Below are 17,748 nucleotides of genomic sequence, written 5' to 3' on the forward strand. Positions count from 1 at the left end.
TCTAGTCCTGTTAACCAAGTGGGCGAGGTTATCAACTCCTCTGTGGGAGTCTTCTTTATGACCACACCCAGTTGGCTTAAAAAAAATGACTACAGGAAAGATGGGGGTCATATCTCAGGAATGGAGAGGCGTACAAACAAAAGAAAAACAGCGCCCGATTCAGGAGAACGGCGGCTTTAACAACACATAATTGTTTTTTTTTATATTTATGGCAAGTGAGGGGTCCTATTTAAAGGGGCTTCCCAAAATTGGGAACACATAAAAATATACATGTAATTCAGGGGTCTTACCATTTTTCTTCTTATATTCATATAAACTTAGGAATTAATAGGGCACTTACATTCCTTCTGCTTTTCCTAGCCTACTTATCCCGTCCCCAGCTGCTGTTCATGGAGCCGGGTGAGGGGCAGCAGCGTCATCAGCACTTGGTACAAGGATCCTGGATTTTCTCACGTAGATGAGCAGACGACTGGTAATATTACTGATGCGGGGTTAGGTGGGACAGACGGACAGCGCGCTGCTGTGTTACACCCCGGCGGCCACGGTCTTTACCTACTGAGCTTTATCCGGCTTATCTCCGCCGCCCCATAAACAACATTTGTCAGAGGAGTCACCTTGTGAGGAAATACTGCAGAAAAGACGTCACCGAGGGAAGAAATCCACACCGGAGGGTGACGGCCATCATGGGAAACACATTATTACACGGGCGCCTCACTATAAAGCTCAATGAACGAGAGATGGAAATGTTTATGGATATAAATTGTGTAAGTCTTATCAATGGAAACCAAAATCATCAACAAACCGAGGGCCGGACCCCAATTCATCACGAAAATCATCCCCGAAAATCAGCGCAGAAAAAAAACGGAAATCACAGGTGGATCAAATCTGCGGGAATATAATCACAACAACTCAAAATGTGATCAGTAGTGTACGGCCCCGCGTGTCTGTGTGCACTCCTGACATCCTAGAATATGATCAGTAGTGTATGGCCTCCGCGTGTCTGTGTGCACTCCTGACATCCTACAATGTGATCAGTAGTGTACGGCCTCCGCGTGTCTGTGTGCACTCCTGACATCCTATAATGTGATCAGTAGTGCACGGCCTCCACGTGTCTGTGTGCACTCCTGACATCCTATAATGTGATCAGTAGTGTACGGCCTCCGCGTGTCTGTGTGCACTCCTGACATCCTATAATGTGATCAGTAGTGTACGGCCTCCGCGTGTCTGTGTGCACTCCTGACATCCTATAATGTGATCAGTAGTGTACCGCCTCCGCGTGTCTGTGTGCACTCCTGACATCCTATAATGTGATCAGTAGTGTACGGCCTCCGCGTGTCTGTGTGCACTCCTGACATCCTATAATGTGATCAGCAGTGCACAGCCTCCGCGTGTCTGTGTGCACTCCTGACATCCTATAATGTGATCAGTAGTGTACCGCCTCCGCGTGTCTGTGTGCACTCCTGACATCCTATAATGTGATCAGTAGTGTACGGCCTCCGCGTGTCTGTGTACACTCCTGACATCCTATAATGTGATCAGTAGTGTACGGCCTCCGCGTGTCTGTGTGCACTCCTGACATCCTATAATATGATCAGTAGTGTACGGCCCCGCGTGTCTGTGTGCACTCCTGACATCCTATAATGTGATCAGCAGTGTACCGCCTCCGCGTGTCTGTGTACACTCCTGACATCCTATAATGTGATCAGTAGTGTACGGCCTCCGCGTGTCTGTGTGCACTCCTGACATCCTATAATGTGATCAGTAGTGCACGGCCCCGCGTGTCTGTGTGCACTCCTGACATCCTATAATGTGATCAGTAGTGTACGGCCTCCGCGTGTCTGTGTGCACTCCTGACATCCTATAATGTGATCAGTAGTGTACGGCCTCCGCGTGTCTGTGTGCACTCCTGACATCCTATAATGTGATCAGTAGTGTACGGCCTCCACGTGTCTGTGTGCACTCCTGACATCCTATAATGTGATCAGTAGTGTACGGCCTCCACGTGTCTGTGTGCACTCCTGACATCCTATAATGTGATCAGTAGTGTACGGCCTCCGCGTGTCTGTGTGCACTCCTGACATCCTATAATGTGATCAGTAGTGTACCGCCTCCGCGTGTCTGTGTGCACTCCTGACATCCTATAATGTGATCAGTAGTGTACGGCCTCCGCGTGTCTGTGTGCACTCCTGACATCCTATAATGTGATCAGCAGTGCACAGCCTCCGCGTGTCTGTGTGCACTCCTGACATCCTATAATGTGATCAGTAGTGTACCGCCTCCGCGTGTCTGTGTGCACTCCTGACATCCTATAATGTGATCAGTAGTGTACGGCCTCCGCGTGTCTGTGTACACTCCTGACATCCTATAATGTGATCAGTAGTGTACGGCCTCCGCGTGTCTGTGTGCACTCCTGACATCCTATAATATGATCAGTAGTGTACGGCCCCGCGTGTCTGTGTGCACTCCTGACATCCTATAATGTGATCAGCAGTGTAAGCCTCCCGCGTGTCTGTGTGCACTCCTGACATCCTATAATGTGATCAGCAGTGTACCGCCTCCGCGTGTCTGTGTACACTCCTGACATCCTATAATGTGATCAGTAGTGTACGGCCTCCGCGTGTCTGTGTGCACTCCTGACATCCTATAATGTGATCAGTAGTGCACGGCCCCGCGTGTCTGTGTGCACTCCTGACATCCTATAATGTGATCAGTAGTGTACGGCCTCCGCGTGTCTGTGTGCACTCCTGACATCCTATAATGTGATCAGTAGTGTACGGCCTCCGCGTGTCTGTGTGCACTCCTGACATCCTATAATGTGATCAGTAGTGTACGGCCTCCGCGTGTCGGTGTGCACTCCTGACATCCTATAATGTGATCAGCAGTGCACGGCCTCCGCGTGTCTGTGTGCACTCCTGACATCCTATAATGTGATCAGTAGTGTACGGCCTCCGCGTGTCGGTGTGCACTCCTGACATCCTATAATGTGATCAGTAGTGTACGGCCTCCGCATGTCTGTGTGCACTCCTGACATCCTATAATGTGATCAGCAGTGCACGGCCTCCGCGTGTCTGTGTGCACTCCTGACATCCTATAATGTGATCAGTAGTGTACGGCCTCCGCGTGTCTGTGTGCACTCCTGACATCCTATAATATGATCAGTAGTGTACGGCCCCGCGTGTCTGTGTGCACTCCTGACATCCTATAATGTGATCAGTAGTGCACGGTCCCACGTGTCTGTGTGCACTCCTGATATCCTATAATGTGATCAGTAGTGTACGGCCCCCGCTTGTCTGTGTGCACTCCTGACATCCTATAATGTGATCAGCAGTGCACGGCCTCCGCGTGTCTGTGTGCACTCCTGACACATCCTATAATGTGATCAGCAGTGCACGGCCTCCGCGTGTCTGTGTGCACTCCTGACACATCCTATAATGTGATCAGTAGTGCACGGTCCCACGTGTCTGTGTGCACTCCTGACATCCTATAATGTGATCAGTAGTGCACGGTCCCACGTGTCTGTGTGCACTCCTGACATCCTATAATATGATCAGTAGTGCACGGTCTCCGCGTGTCTGTGTGCACTCCTGACATCCTATAATGTGATCAGTAGTGCACGGCCTCCGCTTGTCTGTGTGCACTCCTGACATCGTATAATATGATCAGTAGTGTACGGCCCCCGCTTGTCTGTGTGCACTCCTGACATCCTATAATATGATCAGTAGTGTACGGCCCCCGCTTGTCTGTGTGCACTCCTGACATCCTATAATATGATCAGTAGTGCACGGTCTCCGCGTGTCTGTGTGCACTCCTGACATCCTATAATATGATCAGTAGTGCACGGTCTCCGCGTGTCTGTGTGCACTCCTGACATCCTATAATGTGATCAGCAGTGTAAGCCTCCCGCGTGTCTGTGTGCACTCCTGACATCCTATAATGTGATCAGCAGTGTACCGCCTCCGCGTGTCTGTGTACACTCCTGACATCCTATAATGTGATCAGTAGTGTACGGCCTCCGCGTGTCTGTGTGCACTCCTGACATCCTATAATGTGATCAGTAGTGCACGGCCCCGCGTGTCTGTGTGCACTCCTGACATCCTATAATGTGATCAGTAGTGTACGGCCTCCGCGTGTCTGTGTGCACTCCTGACATCCTATAATGTGATCAGTAGTGTACGGCCTCCGCGTGTCTGTGTGCACTCCTGACATCCTATAATGTGATCAGTAGTGTACGGCCTCCGCGTGTCGGTGTGCACTCCTGACATCCTATAATGTGATCAGCAGTGCACGGCCTCCGCGTGTCTGTGTGCACTCCTGACATCCTATAATGTGATCAGTAGTGTACGGCCTCCGCGTGTCGGTGTGCACTCCTGACATCCTATAATGTGATCAGTAGTGTACGGCCTCCGCATGTCTGTGTGCACTCCTGACATCCTATAATGTGATCAGCAGTGCACGGCCTCCGCGTGTCTGTGTGCACTCCTGACATCCTATAATGTGATCAGTAGTGTACGGCCTCCGCGTGTCTGTGTGCACTCCTGACATCCTATAATATGATCAGTAGTGTACGGCCCCGCGTGTCTGTGTGCACTCCTGACATCCTATAATGTGATCAGTAGTGCACGGTCCCACGTGTCTGTGTGCACTCCTGATATCCTATAATGTGATCAGTAGTGTACGGCCCCCGCTTGTCTGTGTGCACTCCTGACATCCTATAATGTGATCAGCAGTGCACGGCCTCCGCGTGTCTGTGTGCACTCCTGACACATCCTATAATGTGATCAGCAGTGCACGGCCTCCGCGTGTCTGTGTGCACTCCTGACACATCCTATAATGTGATCAGTAGTGCACGGTCCCACGTGTCTGTGTGCACTCCTGACATCCTATAATGTGATCAGTAGTGCACGGTCCCACGTGTCTGTGTGCACTCCTGACATCCTATAATATGATCAGTAGTGCACGGTCTCCGCGTGTCTGTGTGCACTCCTGACATCCTATAATGTGATCAGTAGTGCACGGCCTCCGCTTGTCTGTGTGCACTCCTGACATCGTATAATATGATCAGTAGTGTACGGCCCCCGCTTGTCTGTGTGCACTCCTGACATCCTATAATATGATCAGTAGTGTACGGCCCCCGCTTGTCTGTGTGCACTCCTGACATCCTATAATATGATCAGTAGTGCACGGTCTCCGCGTGTCTGTGTGCACTCCTGACATCCTATAATGTGATCAGTAGTGTACGGCTCCCGCGTGTCTGTGTGCCCTTCTGACATCGTATAATATGATCAGTAGTGTACGGCTCCCGCGTCACAGTCACAGGAGCGGTGACACCGAGGAACACGATAGGAAGCGAGGGTCATGAATTTCAGCAATTCTTTTGGGCCATGGGGGTGACACATTCTCAGGAGTCAGGACTCCACTCACCCAGGTCCTTGAGTATCACGTCTCAGATACGGGACGCCCCGCGGCAGCTTCTCAGCTCAGAAACCTGAAGCTCCACTGATGCCTCTATAGTCAGCAAATCTGTAGCTCACATCTTGTAATCGATCTTCAAGACCTTTTTACACATTCCCCCCATCCTATTTTTTTTTTAGGTTATTTTACACTTGGTGTATTGTGGGAAAAAAAGTGCTGCAATAAAATGGAAACCGTCAGCAAGCAGCTTTATATTCATTTTAACTGTGGTGAAAGAATTGGGGAATTGCAGCAATGTATTCAGCATCTACACAGTTTGGCTGCATTCACACACTGTGGGGTTTTTTCTCCCGGCGTCACTATGTTTGTGGAGCGATTTTCTAATCAGATGAAGCAGAGCTGCAGTATAAATCATGGCAGAAGTGACATAACAGCAGCCTGAGACCGTGAAAGACTTTGTACAAGATGCAGATTTCAGACTAAATCAGACGCCAACAGGAGAAAAGTTTAGGGATCGCAGCAGAACAAAAAATGTCAGTTTTGTCCACAGTACTTCCTTTAAGGGGTACTCCTGCTCCGCTCACTTCTGCCTCGTTATGGCCTCACAGATTCGCCAAGACGTGCACGATATCTGCCGAGTTTTGCAGCGCTTCGACAGGTCTGTGGGGCCGTAAAGTCGTAGACAACACCCACTTCCAGTGCGGGAGTCAATGGTGCCGGATGACCCCTTTAAAGAAGCCCTGTAATTCTTGTGCACTGGCTCCTGCTTTAATTGCAATGTATAGTGCCACCATCTTGTACAGCACAGCTTCAGGCTGCTGCTCTCTGCCTCCCCTATGATTTATACTGCAGCACAGCTTCAGGCTGCTGCTCTCTGCCTCCCCTATGATTTATACTGCAGCACAGCTTCAGGCTGCTGCTCTCTGCCTCCCCTATGATTTATACTGCAGCACAGCTTCAGGCTGCTGCTCTCTGCCTCCCCTATGATTTATACTGCAGCACAGCTTCAGGCTGCTGCTCTCTGCCTCCCCTATGATTTATACTGCAGCACAGCTTCAGGCTGCTGCTCCCTGCCTCCCCCTATGATTTATACTGCAGCACAGCTTCAGGCTGCTGCTCTCTGCCTCCCCTATGATTTATACTGCAGCACAGCTTCAGGCTGCTGCTCTCTGCCTCCCCTATGATTTATACTGCAGCACAGCTTCAGGCTGCTGCTCTCTGCCTCCCCTATGATTTATACTGCAGCACAGCTTCAGGCTGCTGCTCCCTGCCTCCCCCTATGATTTATACTGCAGCACAGCTTCAGGCTGCTGCTCTCTGCCTCCCCTATGATTTATACTGCAGCACAGCTTCAGGCTGCTGCTCTCTGCCTCCCCTATGATTTATACTGCAGCACAGCTTCAGGCTGCTGCTCCCTGCCTCCCCCTATGATTTATACTGCAGCACAGCTTCAGGCTGCTGCTCTCTGCCTCCCCCTATGATTTATACTGCAGCACAGCTTCAGGCTGCTGCTCTCTGCCTCCCCTATGATTTATACTGCAGCACAGCTTCAGGCTGCTGCTCTCTGCCTCCCCTATGATTTATACTGCAGCACAGCTTCAGGCTGCTGCTCCCTGCCTCCCCTATGATTTATACTGCAGCACAGCTTCAGGCTGCTGCTCTCTGCCTCCCCTATGATTTATACTGCAGCACAGCTTCAGGCTGCTGCTCTCTGCCTCCCCCTATGATTTATACTGCAGCACAGCTTCAGGCTGCTGCTCTCTGCCTCCCCTATGATTTATACTGCAGCACAGCTTCAGACTGCTGCTCTCTGCCTCCCCTATGATTTATACTGCAGCACAGCTTCAGGCTGCTGCTCTTTGCCTCCCCCTATGATTTATACTGCAGCACAGCTTCAGGCTGCTGCTCTCTGCCTCCCCTATGATTTATACTGCAGCACAGCTTCAGACTGCTGCTCTCTGCCTCCCCTATGATTTATACTGCAGCACAGCTTCAGGCTGCTGCTCTCCGCCTCCCCCTGTGATTTATACTGCAGCACAGCTTCAGGCTGCTGCTCTCTGCCTCCCCTATGATTTATACTGCAGCACAGCTTCAGGCTGCTGCGCTCTGCCTCCCCTATGATTTATACTGCAGCACAGCTTCAGGCTGCTGCTCTCTGCCTCCCCTATGATTTATACTGCAGCACAGCTTCAGGCTGCTGCTCTCTGCCTCCCCTATGATTTATACTGCAGCACAGCTTCAGGCTGCTGCTCTCTGCCTCCCCTATGATTTATACTGCAGCACAGCTTCAGGCTGCTGCTCTCTGCCTCCCCCTATGATTTATACTGCAGCACAGCTTCAGGCTGCTGCTCTCTGCCTCCCCTATGATTTATACTGCAGCACAGCTTCAGGCTGCTGCTCTCTGCCTCCCCCTATGATTTATACTGCAGCACAGCTTCAGGCTGCTGCTCTCTGCCTCCCCTATGATTTATACTGCAGCACAGCTTCAGGCTGCTGCTCTCTGCCTCCCCTATGATTTATACTGCAGCACAGCTTCAGGCTGCTGCTCTCTGCCTCCCCTATGATTTATACTGCAGCACAGCTTCAGGCTGCTGCTCTCTGCCTCCCCTATGATTTATACTGCAGCAGAAATAATAGTGGATGATGGGTCCTCTGCCCCAGTCGTTAGGCTGATGCACCCGCATCCATTACATCTACACGACGTAAGGAAATTCTAAAATCGGCTTGTCTGTCGTCCCCCGTGACGCAGCAGATCCTTTGGAGGCTCCTCCATCTCTAATTAGACTTTTAACAAGGATGTTAATCATCGCGCTGCTTTATAATTATACTAGATTCAGGCCATGCAGAGAAAGTGATAAAAGGGCATCACCGCTCCAAACTCCGCTATGTTACAAAGGTGAGGTTGTAGAAGACAGCTGCATGTTACAGATCATACACTATAGCAAGACTGAGGACAGCAACAAGATCCAAGGTAGTTATACTGCATCAGCAAGGTGTCTCCCAGGGAAAGGTTTCACAGTAAACTGGGGCTTCAAGATCAAGCTCCAAGAAATGCAATGTTGAGGACTGTAGAAGCAGTGGTTGGCCGAGGAACCTTAATGCAGCAGATGAAAGACACATCATACTTAATTTCCTTCAAAATTTGAAGATGTCCAGCAGTGGCACCAACTCAGAGGTGGCAGCAACAGTAGACACAATGGTTAGGCAAAGGAAACTTATGGGTCTTCATGGAAAATACACAGTGAAAAAAGCGTTACCATTCACATGGAGACAAGGTCAAGTGACTCAGCTATGACGTTCATTATTGTGTCGCTCCCCAGCCTTTCGGTGAACAAACTACCTTCTGTTACAGCCAAATATTTCACATTGTGACCCATCAGCCCCGAGCACCTGCTGCCATTTTCCTACGTTTTTATGCATAGCTTAGTCACTTCGGCTTGTTTGCATATTAAAGGGATGGAGATTGGCTGTAATTCTTCCATGAAGACCACTTCTGGCCAGTGTAGCTGGCTCCCATGGGTGGCTGCCAATTCTGAGTTGATGGCACTGCTGGACATCTTCCAATTTTGAAGGGAACTAAGCCTGATGTGTCTTTCACCTGCTGCACTAAGTTTCCTTGGCTGGCCACTGTGTCTACACTCTTCAACATTGCTCATTTCTTGGTGTTCAAAAGAGCTTCTGGAGACCTCAGTCTGTTTTGAAATCTTTCTCTGGGAGACACCTTGCTGATGAAGTATAACTACCTTGTGTCTTGTTGCTGTACTCAGTCTGTGAAATGAAATGGTCTTCCACAACCTCACCTTTGTAGCAGAGTTTGGCTGTTCCTCACCTGGTTTTAAGCCTCCTACATAGCCGCTTCTGTTACAGTTAAGACTGGTTCAATCTACATATGAAGATGATGATCGTTATCTCCTGACTGGTGTAATTTGTTATACTTACACAAAGTCAGAGATTATGTAGCATTATAATCAGATGCAAGTCAGAAGAATTGATGGGGTTTTGAAGACCAAAGGCGGACAATCAATATTAGATTTCTCTTTTGTTTGTTCACTTTTCAAATTGTTAATTGATAAAAATTAACTATTAACACTTCTATTTCTGAAACATTCTTAACTTGCAGCATTTTTCACTCCTGCCTAAAACATTTGCACAGTATTTTAGGTACCAGACCAATCAGAGAAGGATATAGACACGAGAGCCATCATACAGTGGTGGCCAAAAGTATTGGCACCCCTGCAATTGTCAGATAATACTCAGTTTCTTCCTGAAAATGATTGCAATCACAAATTCTTTGGAATTATTCTCTTCATTTAATTTGCTTGCAAGGAAAAAACACAAAAGAGAATGAAGCAAAAATCAAATCATTGATCATTTCACACAAAACTCCAAAAATGGGCCAGACAAAAGTATTGGCACCCTCAGCCTAATACTTGGTTGCACAACCTTTAGCCAAAATAACTGCGAACAACCGCTTCCGGTAACCATCAATGAGTTTCTTACAATGCTCTGCAGGAATTGTAGACCATTCTTCTTTGGCAAACTGCTCCAGGTCCCTGATATGTGAAGGGTGCCTTCTCCAAACTGCCATTTTGAGATCTCTCCACAGGTGTTCTATGGGATTCAGGTCTGGACTCATTGCTGGCCACCTTAGAAGTCTCCAGTGCTTTCTCTCAAACCATTTTATGGTGCTTTTGGGAGTGTGTTTTGGGTCATTGTCCTGCTGGAAGACCCATGACCTCTGAGGGAGACCCAGCTTTCTCACACTGGGCCCTACATTATGCTGCAAAATTTGTTGGTAATCTTCAGACTTCATAATGCCATGCACACGGTCAAGCAGTCCAGTGCCAGGGGCAGCAAAGCAACCCCAAAACATCAGGGAACCTCCGCCATGTTTGACTGTAGGGACCGTGTTCTTTTCTTTGACTGCCTCTTTTTTTTTTCCTGTACACTCTATGTTGATGCTTTTTCCCTAAAAGCTCTACTTTTGTCTCATCTGACCAGAGAACATTCTTCCAAAACGTTTTAGGCTTTCTCAGGTAAGTTTTGGCAAACTCCAGCCTGGCTTTTTTATGTCTTGGGGTAAGAAGTGGGGTCTTCCTGGGCATCCTACCATACAGTCCCTTTTCATTCAGACGCCGACGGATAGTACGGGTTGACACTGTTGTATCCTCGGACTGCAGGGCAGCTTGAACTTGTTTGGATGTTAGTCGAGGTTCTTTATCCACCATCCACACAATCTTGCATTGAAATCTCTCGTCAATTTTTCTTTTCCGTCCACATCTAGGGAGGTTAGCCACAGTGCCATGGGCTTTACACTTCTTGATGACACTGCGCACGGAAGACACAGGAACATTCAGGTCTTTGGAGATGGACTTGTAGCCTTGAGATTGCTCATGCTTCCTCACAATTTGGTTTCTCAAGTCCTCAGACAGTTCTTTGGTCTTCTTTCTTTTCTCCATGCTCAATGTGGTACACACAAGGACACAGGACAGAGGTTGAGTCAACTTTAATCCATGTTAACTGGCTGCAAGTATGATTTAGTTATTGCCAACACCTGTTAGGTGCCACAGGTAAGTTACAGGTGCTGTTAATTACACGAATTAGAGGAGCATCACATGATTTTTCAAACAGTGCCAATACTTTTGTCCACCCGCTTTTTTAGGTTTGGTGTGGAATTATATCCAATTTGGCTTTAGGACAATTCTTTTTGTGTTTTTTCATTGAAGACAAATTAAATGAAGATAATAATACCAAAGAATTTGTGATTGCAATCATTTTCAGGGAGAAACTGAGTATTATCTGACGGAATTGCAGTGGTGCCAATACTTTTGGCCACCACTGTAGAAACATATAAAGGTAAGAAACCAAACAAAGATATGTAGGTACCGGACACGCCCTACCGTCACGTATCGCCAGCGGACACGCCCTACCGTCACGTATCGCCAGCGGACACGCCCTACCGTCACGTATCGCCAGCGGACACGCCCTACCGTCACGTATCGCCAGCGGACACGCCCTACCGTCACGTATCGCCAGCGGACACGCCCTACCGTCACGTATCGCCAGCGGACACGCCCTACCGTCACGTATCGCCAGCGGACACGCCCTACCGTCACGTATCGCCAGCGGACACGCCCTACCGTCACGTATCGCCAGCGGACACGCCCTACCGTCACGTATCGCCAGCGGACACGCCCTACCGTCACGTATCGCCAGCGGACACGCCCTACCGTCACGTATCGCCAGCGGACACGCCCTACCGTCACGTATCGCCAGCGGACACGCCCTACCGTCACGTATCGCCAGCGGACACGCCCTACCGTCACGTATCGCCAGCGGACACGCCCTACCGTCACGCATCGCCAGCGGACACGCCCTACCGTCACGCATCGCCAGCGGACACGCCCTACCGTCACGTATCGCCAGCGGACACGCCCTACCGTCACGTATCGCCAGCGGACACGCCCTACCGTCACGTATCGCCAGCGGACACGCCCTACCGTCACGCATCGCCAGCGGACACGCCCTACCGTCAAGCATCGCCAGCGGACACGCCCTACCGTCAAGCATCGCCAGCGGACACGCCCTACCGTCAAGCATCGCCAGCGGACACGTCCTACCGTCAAGCATCGCCAGCGGACACGTCCTACCGTCAAGCATCGCCAGCGGACACGTCCTACCGTCAAGCATCGCCAGCGGACACGTCCTACCGTCAAGCATCGCCAGCGGACACGTCCTACCGTCAAGCATCGCCAGCGGACACGTCCTACCGTCAAGCATCGCCAGCGGACACGTCCTACGGTCACATATCGCCAGCGGACACGTCCTACGGTCACATATCGCCAGCGGACACGTCCTACCGTCACATATCGCCAGCGGACACGTCCTACCGTCACATATCGCCAGCGGACACGTCCTACCGTCACATATCGGCACCGGACGCGTCCTATAACACATTTCGGCACTGAACACGTCCTACATTCACATGTATGCATATATATATATATATATATATATATATATATATATATATATATATATATATATATATATATATATATATATATATATATATATATACAGTACAGACCAAAAGTTTGGACACACCTTCTCATTTAAAGATTTTTCTGTATTTTCATGACTATGAAAATTGTACATTCACACTGAAGGCATCAAAACTATGAATTAACACATGTGGAATTATATACTTAACAAAAAAGTATGAAACAACTGAAAATATGTCTTATATTCTAGGTTCTTCAAAGTAGCCACCTTTTGCTTTGATGACTGCTTTGCACACTCTTGGCATTCTCTTGATGAGCTTCAAGAGGTAGTCACCAGAAATGGTTTTCACTTCACAGGTGTACCCTGTCAGGTTTAATAAGTGGGATTTCTTGCCTTATAAATGGGGTTGGAACCATCAGTCGTGTTGTGCAGAAGTCAGGTGGATACACAGCTGATAGTCCTACTGAATAGACTGTTAGAATTTGTATTATGGCAAGAAAAAAGTAGCTAACTAAAGAAAAACGAGTGGCCATCTTTACTTTAAGAAATTAAGGTCAGTCAGTCCGAAAAATTGGGAAAACTTTGACAGTGTCCCCAAGTGCAGTTGCAAAAACCATCAAGCGCTACAAAGAAACTGGCTGACATGAGGATTGCCCCAGGAAAGGAAGACCAAGAGTCACCTCTGCTTCTGAGGATAAGTTTATCCGAGTCAACAGCCTCAGAAATCGCTGGTTAACAGCAGCTCAGATTAGAGACCCGGTCAATGCCACACAGAGTTCTAGCAGCAGACACATCTCTTCAACAACTGTTAAGAGGAGACTTTGTGCAGCAGGCCTTCATGGTAAAATAGCTGCTAGGAAACCACTGCTAAGGACAGACAACAAGCAGAAGAGACTTGTTTAGGCTAAAGAATACAAGGAATGGACATTAGACCAGTGGAAATCTGTGCTTTGGTCTGATGAGTCCAAATTTGAGATCTTTGGTTCCAACCACCGTGTCTTTGTGCGACGCAGAAAAGGTGAACGGACGGACTCTACATGTCTGGTTCCCACCGTGAAGCATGGAGGAGGAGGTGTGATGGTGTGGGGGTGCTTTGCTGGTGACACTGTTGGGGATTTATTCAAAATTGAAGGCATACTGAACCAGCATGGCTACCACAGCATCTTGCAGCGGCATGCTATTCCATCCGGTTTGCGTTTAGTTGGACCATCATTTATTTTTCAACAGGACAATGACCCCAAACACACCTCCAGGCTGTGTAAGGGCTATTTGACCAAGAGGGAGAGTGATGGGGTGCTGCGCCAGATGACCTGGCCTCCACAGTCACCAGACCTGAACCCAATCGAGATGGTTTGGGGTGAGCTGGACCGCAGAGTGAAGGCAAAAGGGCCAACAAGTGCTAAGCATCTCTGGGAACTCCTTCAAGATTGTTGGAAGACCATTTCCGGTGACTACCTCTTGAAGCTCATCAAGAGAATGCCAAGAGTGTACAAAGCAGTCATCAAAGCAAATGGTGGCTACTTTGAAGAACCTAGAATATAAGACATATTTTCAGTTGTTTCACACTTTTTTGTTAAGTATATAATTCCACATGTGTTAATTTATAATTTTGATGCCTTCAGTGTGAATGTACAATTTTCATAGTCATGAAAATACAGAAAAATCTTTAAATGAGAAGGTGTGTCCAAACTTTTGGTCTGTACTGTATATATATATATATATATATATATATATATATATATATATATATATACACGTATGATCACATGCACATTTAGGTATGCCAGAGGACACGTCTCTTACCTCTTCCAGCACAGTGATGGAGTTCCTGCAGCTCTGCAGTCTGGTGGTGAAGCTGGACGTAGTTGGGGAATTGTAATCCTCTGTGGTCTCGGAAATAAACTCTGACACCGAGATCTGATCCGGCATCCTAGCCATAGGGACACAGGGAAAAAAAAAACACAAGCAGATGAGGAAATGAGAAGGGAGAGAAGGTCCAGGAGGGGAGGGGAGCGAGCGAGGGACGGGAGGAGGCGGGGTGACCGAGCGATCCCTCCACAACATACTGTACACAGCAGAATCTGGGCAGCAGGGAGGGGGAGCAGACAATGACTATCCGCAACACAAAATCATACCGATAACAACACAACACAAAAATAACAGGGACGAGGCTGAAAACAACCAGCAACCCTGCACCCTGATGCAATGCACCACATCCTCAGCAGCGGCGCTGCCCCCACGGGGGGGACGCCGGGTGCATTACATACACACATCGAATGACAAATGCGACTATTCCTGGTGACGCTGCAACCGCAGCAAAAGGTCAGAGCAGGCCGGCAGCGGCGGGGAGCAAAGCAGGCGCCGGCAGCGGCGGGGAGCAAAGCAGGCGCCGGCAGTATGTATAGGACTGCAACTAAACCCAATCTCAGAGGTTTCCAACCGAGCTGGGTCTGTTCAATGTAATAGTGTAATGTTTGTCAAGGTTTTTCATAGGACTGCAGCTAATCTCAATCTCAGAGGTTTCTCAGCAGTCTGGAGTGAGATGTAACTGGGCCGGGTATATTGGATGTCACTGGGCAATGTCGTCTTTGAGATTGGGTTTTCCTGCAGTCCTATGTAACACTAACATGTGATAGCCTAGTGACACCTGATGTACCTGGTCCCTTCCCATCACACTGCAGCTCTTTCTATCATATCCACACTTTGATAAACCCAGCTCAGCTACAGCTGACTGACCCCAACCATCATTAAAATGATGAAAACCTGCCTGCAGTCCTATGTAACACTAAATAGGCAGACTGGATCTGCCATATAGAGCAGGGATATCTGTGATTTATCTAAGTGTTACATAGGACTGCAGGTAGATTCATTTCTTAGCATTTTAAGCATTTGTTGGGTTTGTCAATATATATGTACAATTTGGAAGGCAACGCAGCTGGGTTTGTCACATGTAGCAGTGCTAGGTTAGTCATTATTGTATTACAGGCATTACTGGGCTTAGTGGTGCATAGGATTGCAAGTAAAACCAATCACAGGTATGCAACAGCAGCCTGGGGTTACCAGATGTAGCAGAGTTGAGTTTGTCATTGATAGCAGAGTTACATGTGTCAAACTGAGGTGTTACATAGGACTGCAGATTAAGTTAAAGAGCAGGGTTGGGTTAGTCAAAGGCAGCAGAGATCCTTCTGTCCGATGTAGCAGAGTTATGTTTGCCCTTATTAAATCACCCTGTTGGGTTAATGGTAAACCTGGCTCTGCTCCATCATATGCAACTATAGCGGGATGCTCCCTGGCAGTGGAGGAGTTAACTCCGATCCTAATGTGCAGAGAATTCACATGGGTTCTTACATAGAGAAGGGCTGAGATAATGAAGGTCTGCACAATGGGGAGCGGGTAATGAATGGCCACAGCCGAACCCTTCATGCATCACATCTACGAGAGAGGGAGATGTCACCCCGAGCCCAGGGCGTCCAGAGCCCTGCACAATGCCCGTCATTTCATATCCAGCCTTTTTTTTAGGGGGTGCACTTGAAAATGCAGCATGCCAAGAGGGTGACTGAAGGGCGGGGAGTCTCTGAGCCGAGGTCCCCATCATCGGGGTCCAGAATGAAAAGGCCGTAAAATCCTAAACCCATTCAATGCATTTTGAAAAGAGTAATTCCCGAAATTGCAAGCCACCCTCTGTCCGTAGGAACATAGTTTCCTGGGAGCCGGAACGAGGGCTGCAGACCCCCATCCTTACTGGAGTAGGGGTGCACGAGCTTGGCCTGCAGACCCCCATCCTTACTGGAGTAGGGGTGCACGAGCTTGGCCTGCTGACCCCCATCCTTACTGGAGTAGGGGTGCACGAGCTTGGCCTGCAGACCCCCATCCTTACTGGAGTAGGGGTGCACGAGCTTGGCCTGCAGACCCCCATCCTTACTGGAGTAGGGGTGCACGAGCTTGGCCTGCAGACCCCCATCCTTACTGGAGTAGGGGTGAACAAGCTCTGCCTCCGCTCCCATTCACTGTCTATGAGACTGTGGACACAGTGGTTGCACTTGGCTTTCCCCGGGAGTCTCATAGACAATGAATGGAGCAGCGGCCGACGCTCCATACAAGATGGGCCTGCAGAGCTCCCTTCTCAGGAGATGCCTGCCATCCCTTTAAAGGATAGATGATAAATTAATGATCAATGGGTCCCCCCACTGATTACAACGACAGGGGTCCATTGCCCCTTTTCCCCCGTGGTGGCCACTCCATTCGCTATGTCAGTCAGTCCCATATTCTCCATTCAAATGGGGGGGGGAATAAAGGATCAGTGAGGGTCCTACATTCCAGTTTAACCACTTCAGACAAGTCCTTAAAGCGGTTTTCCCATAAGCTTATTCATGGGATAGATGATATATGTAGGATTGAGGGGGGTCTGGCTTCTGAGACCACTACTGATCTCATAAATGAGGGGCCCAAAGTCCTCCTTATGGATGAAGTGTTACTGAGCATGTGCGACCACTGATTATACACCTTTAATTATGAAAACCAGCTGCCAGACCGGCAATTTAGGAGGCTAGGAAACCCCTTGTGGCAGCCATATTGGTTGTCACCCAGCTTTTCCGGGAACCAGGGTCTGATTTCTGCATAGCTGACAGAAGAGGACAACTCAAGGACTTGCATTTCCTGACGGGGCGCACGCTCGGGATGGAGGCATAACGGGATATTATTTTTTATTCCCTGGAGGTCGGAGTGTAAGTGGCCGCACATTCCTGAGTGGCGCATCCGCCGGTGACACGCTCGCTCTGCTGAGATTTTTCTGCCACATCACATCCACAGCAGGATGCTACAGCCCGTACCCACACAGCGCACGTGCCCTGCAAAATATGCGGCACATCCATGCCAGAGGAATGCCTCGCTGACTGTCTAATCCCAGAAAATATTTAAAGAGCCCGAGTCATTCATTGTAAAGCCCACGTGACACGGCGTACATGGAAATGACATACGGCACAGGCAGTGAGATACTACAATGTCTCCAGTGTCACTGTCACAGGGCAGACTGACACATTGTAGCAACGCTCAGAACCCAAGAGCTGAGCCAATGCAAGCGTAGCAAACCCTCATCTGTTACAGGGTATATGGCTCCAGCACAAACATGTCTCAATTCACTGACAGCAAGCAAAGAACTGAAATAGAAAGAATATTACAAGGGGAAGAAGAGGAAGAGGAGAGGAGAGGCCTCGGAGGGGTCTATGCGATCAGACCCCACTGATCACAAATGGGACCAGGAGGACTCAGGGTAAAGGCCGGGCACGAAGAACATGCGTGACTGAAAGGAGACGGCCCAGAACCACCCGTGTG

General features: G+C 49.0%; 1 protein-coding gene across 3 annotated transcripts in view; it reads right to left on the reverse strand.

The window, feature by feature from the left end:
* ASAP1 (ArfGAP with SH3 domain, ankyrin repeat and PH domain 1) overlaps positions 1–17,748 on the reverse strand; it is a 328,274-nt gene that overhangs the window by 177,717 nt on the left and 132,809 nt on the right. For all 3 annotated transcript variants that reach the window (XM_073679894.1, XM_073679892.1, XM_073679893.1), the window contains one exon: positions 14,221–14,347. In XM_073679894.1, the coding sequence (XP_073535995.1) occupies positions 14,221–14,347 (127 nt within the window). The remainder of the gene's footprint in view (positions 1–14,220; positions 14,348–17,748) is intronic.

This window comes from Phyllobates terribilis, unplaced genomic scaffold (genome assembly GCF_046119375.1).
Source record: "Phyllobates terribilis strain yellow unplaced genomic scaffold, ASM4611937v1 Scaffold_4__5_contigs__length_816908805, whole genome shotgun sequence".
Classification (NCBI taxonomy): domain Eukaryota; kingdom Metazoa; phylum Chordata; class Amphibia; order Anura; family Dendrobatidae; genus Phyllobates; species Phyllobates terribilis.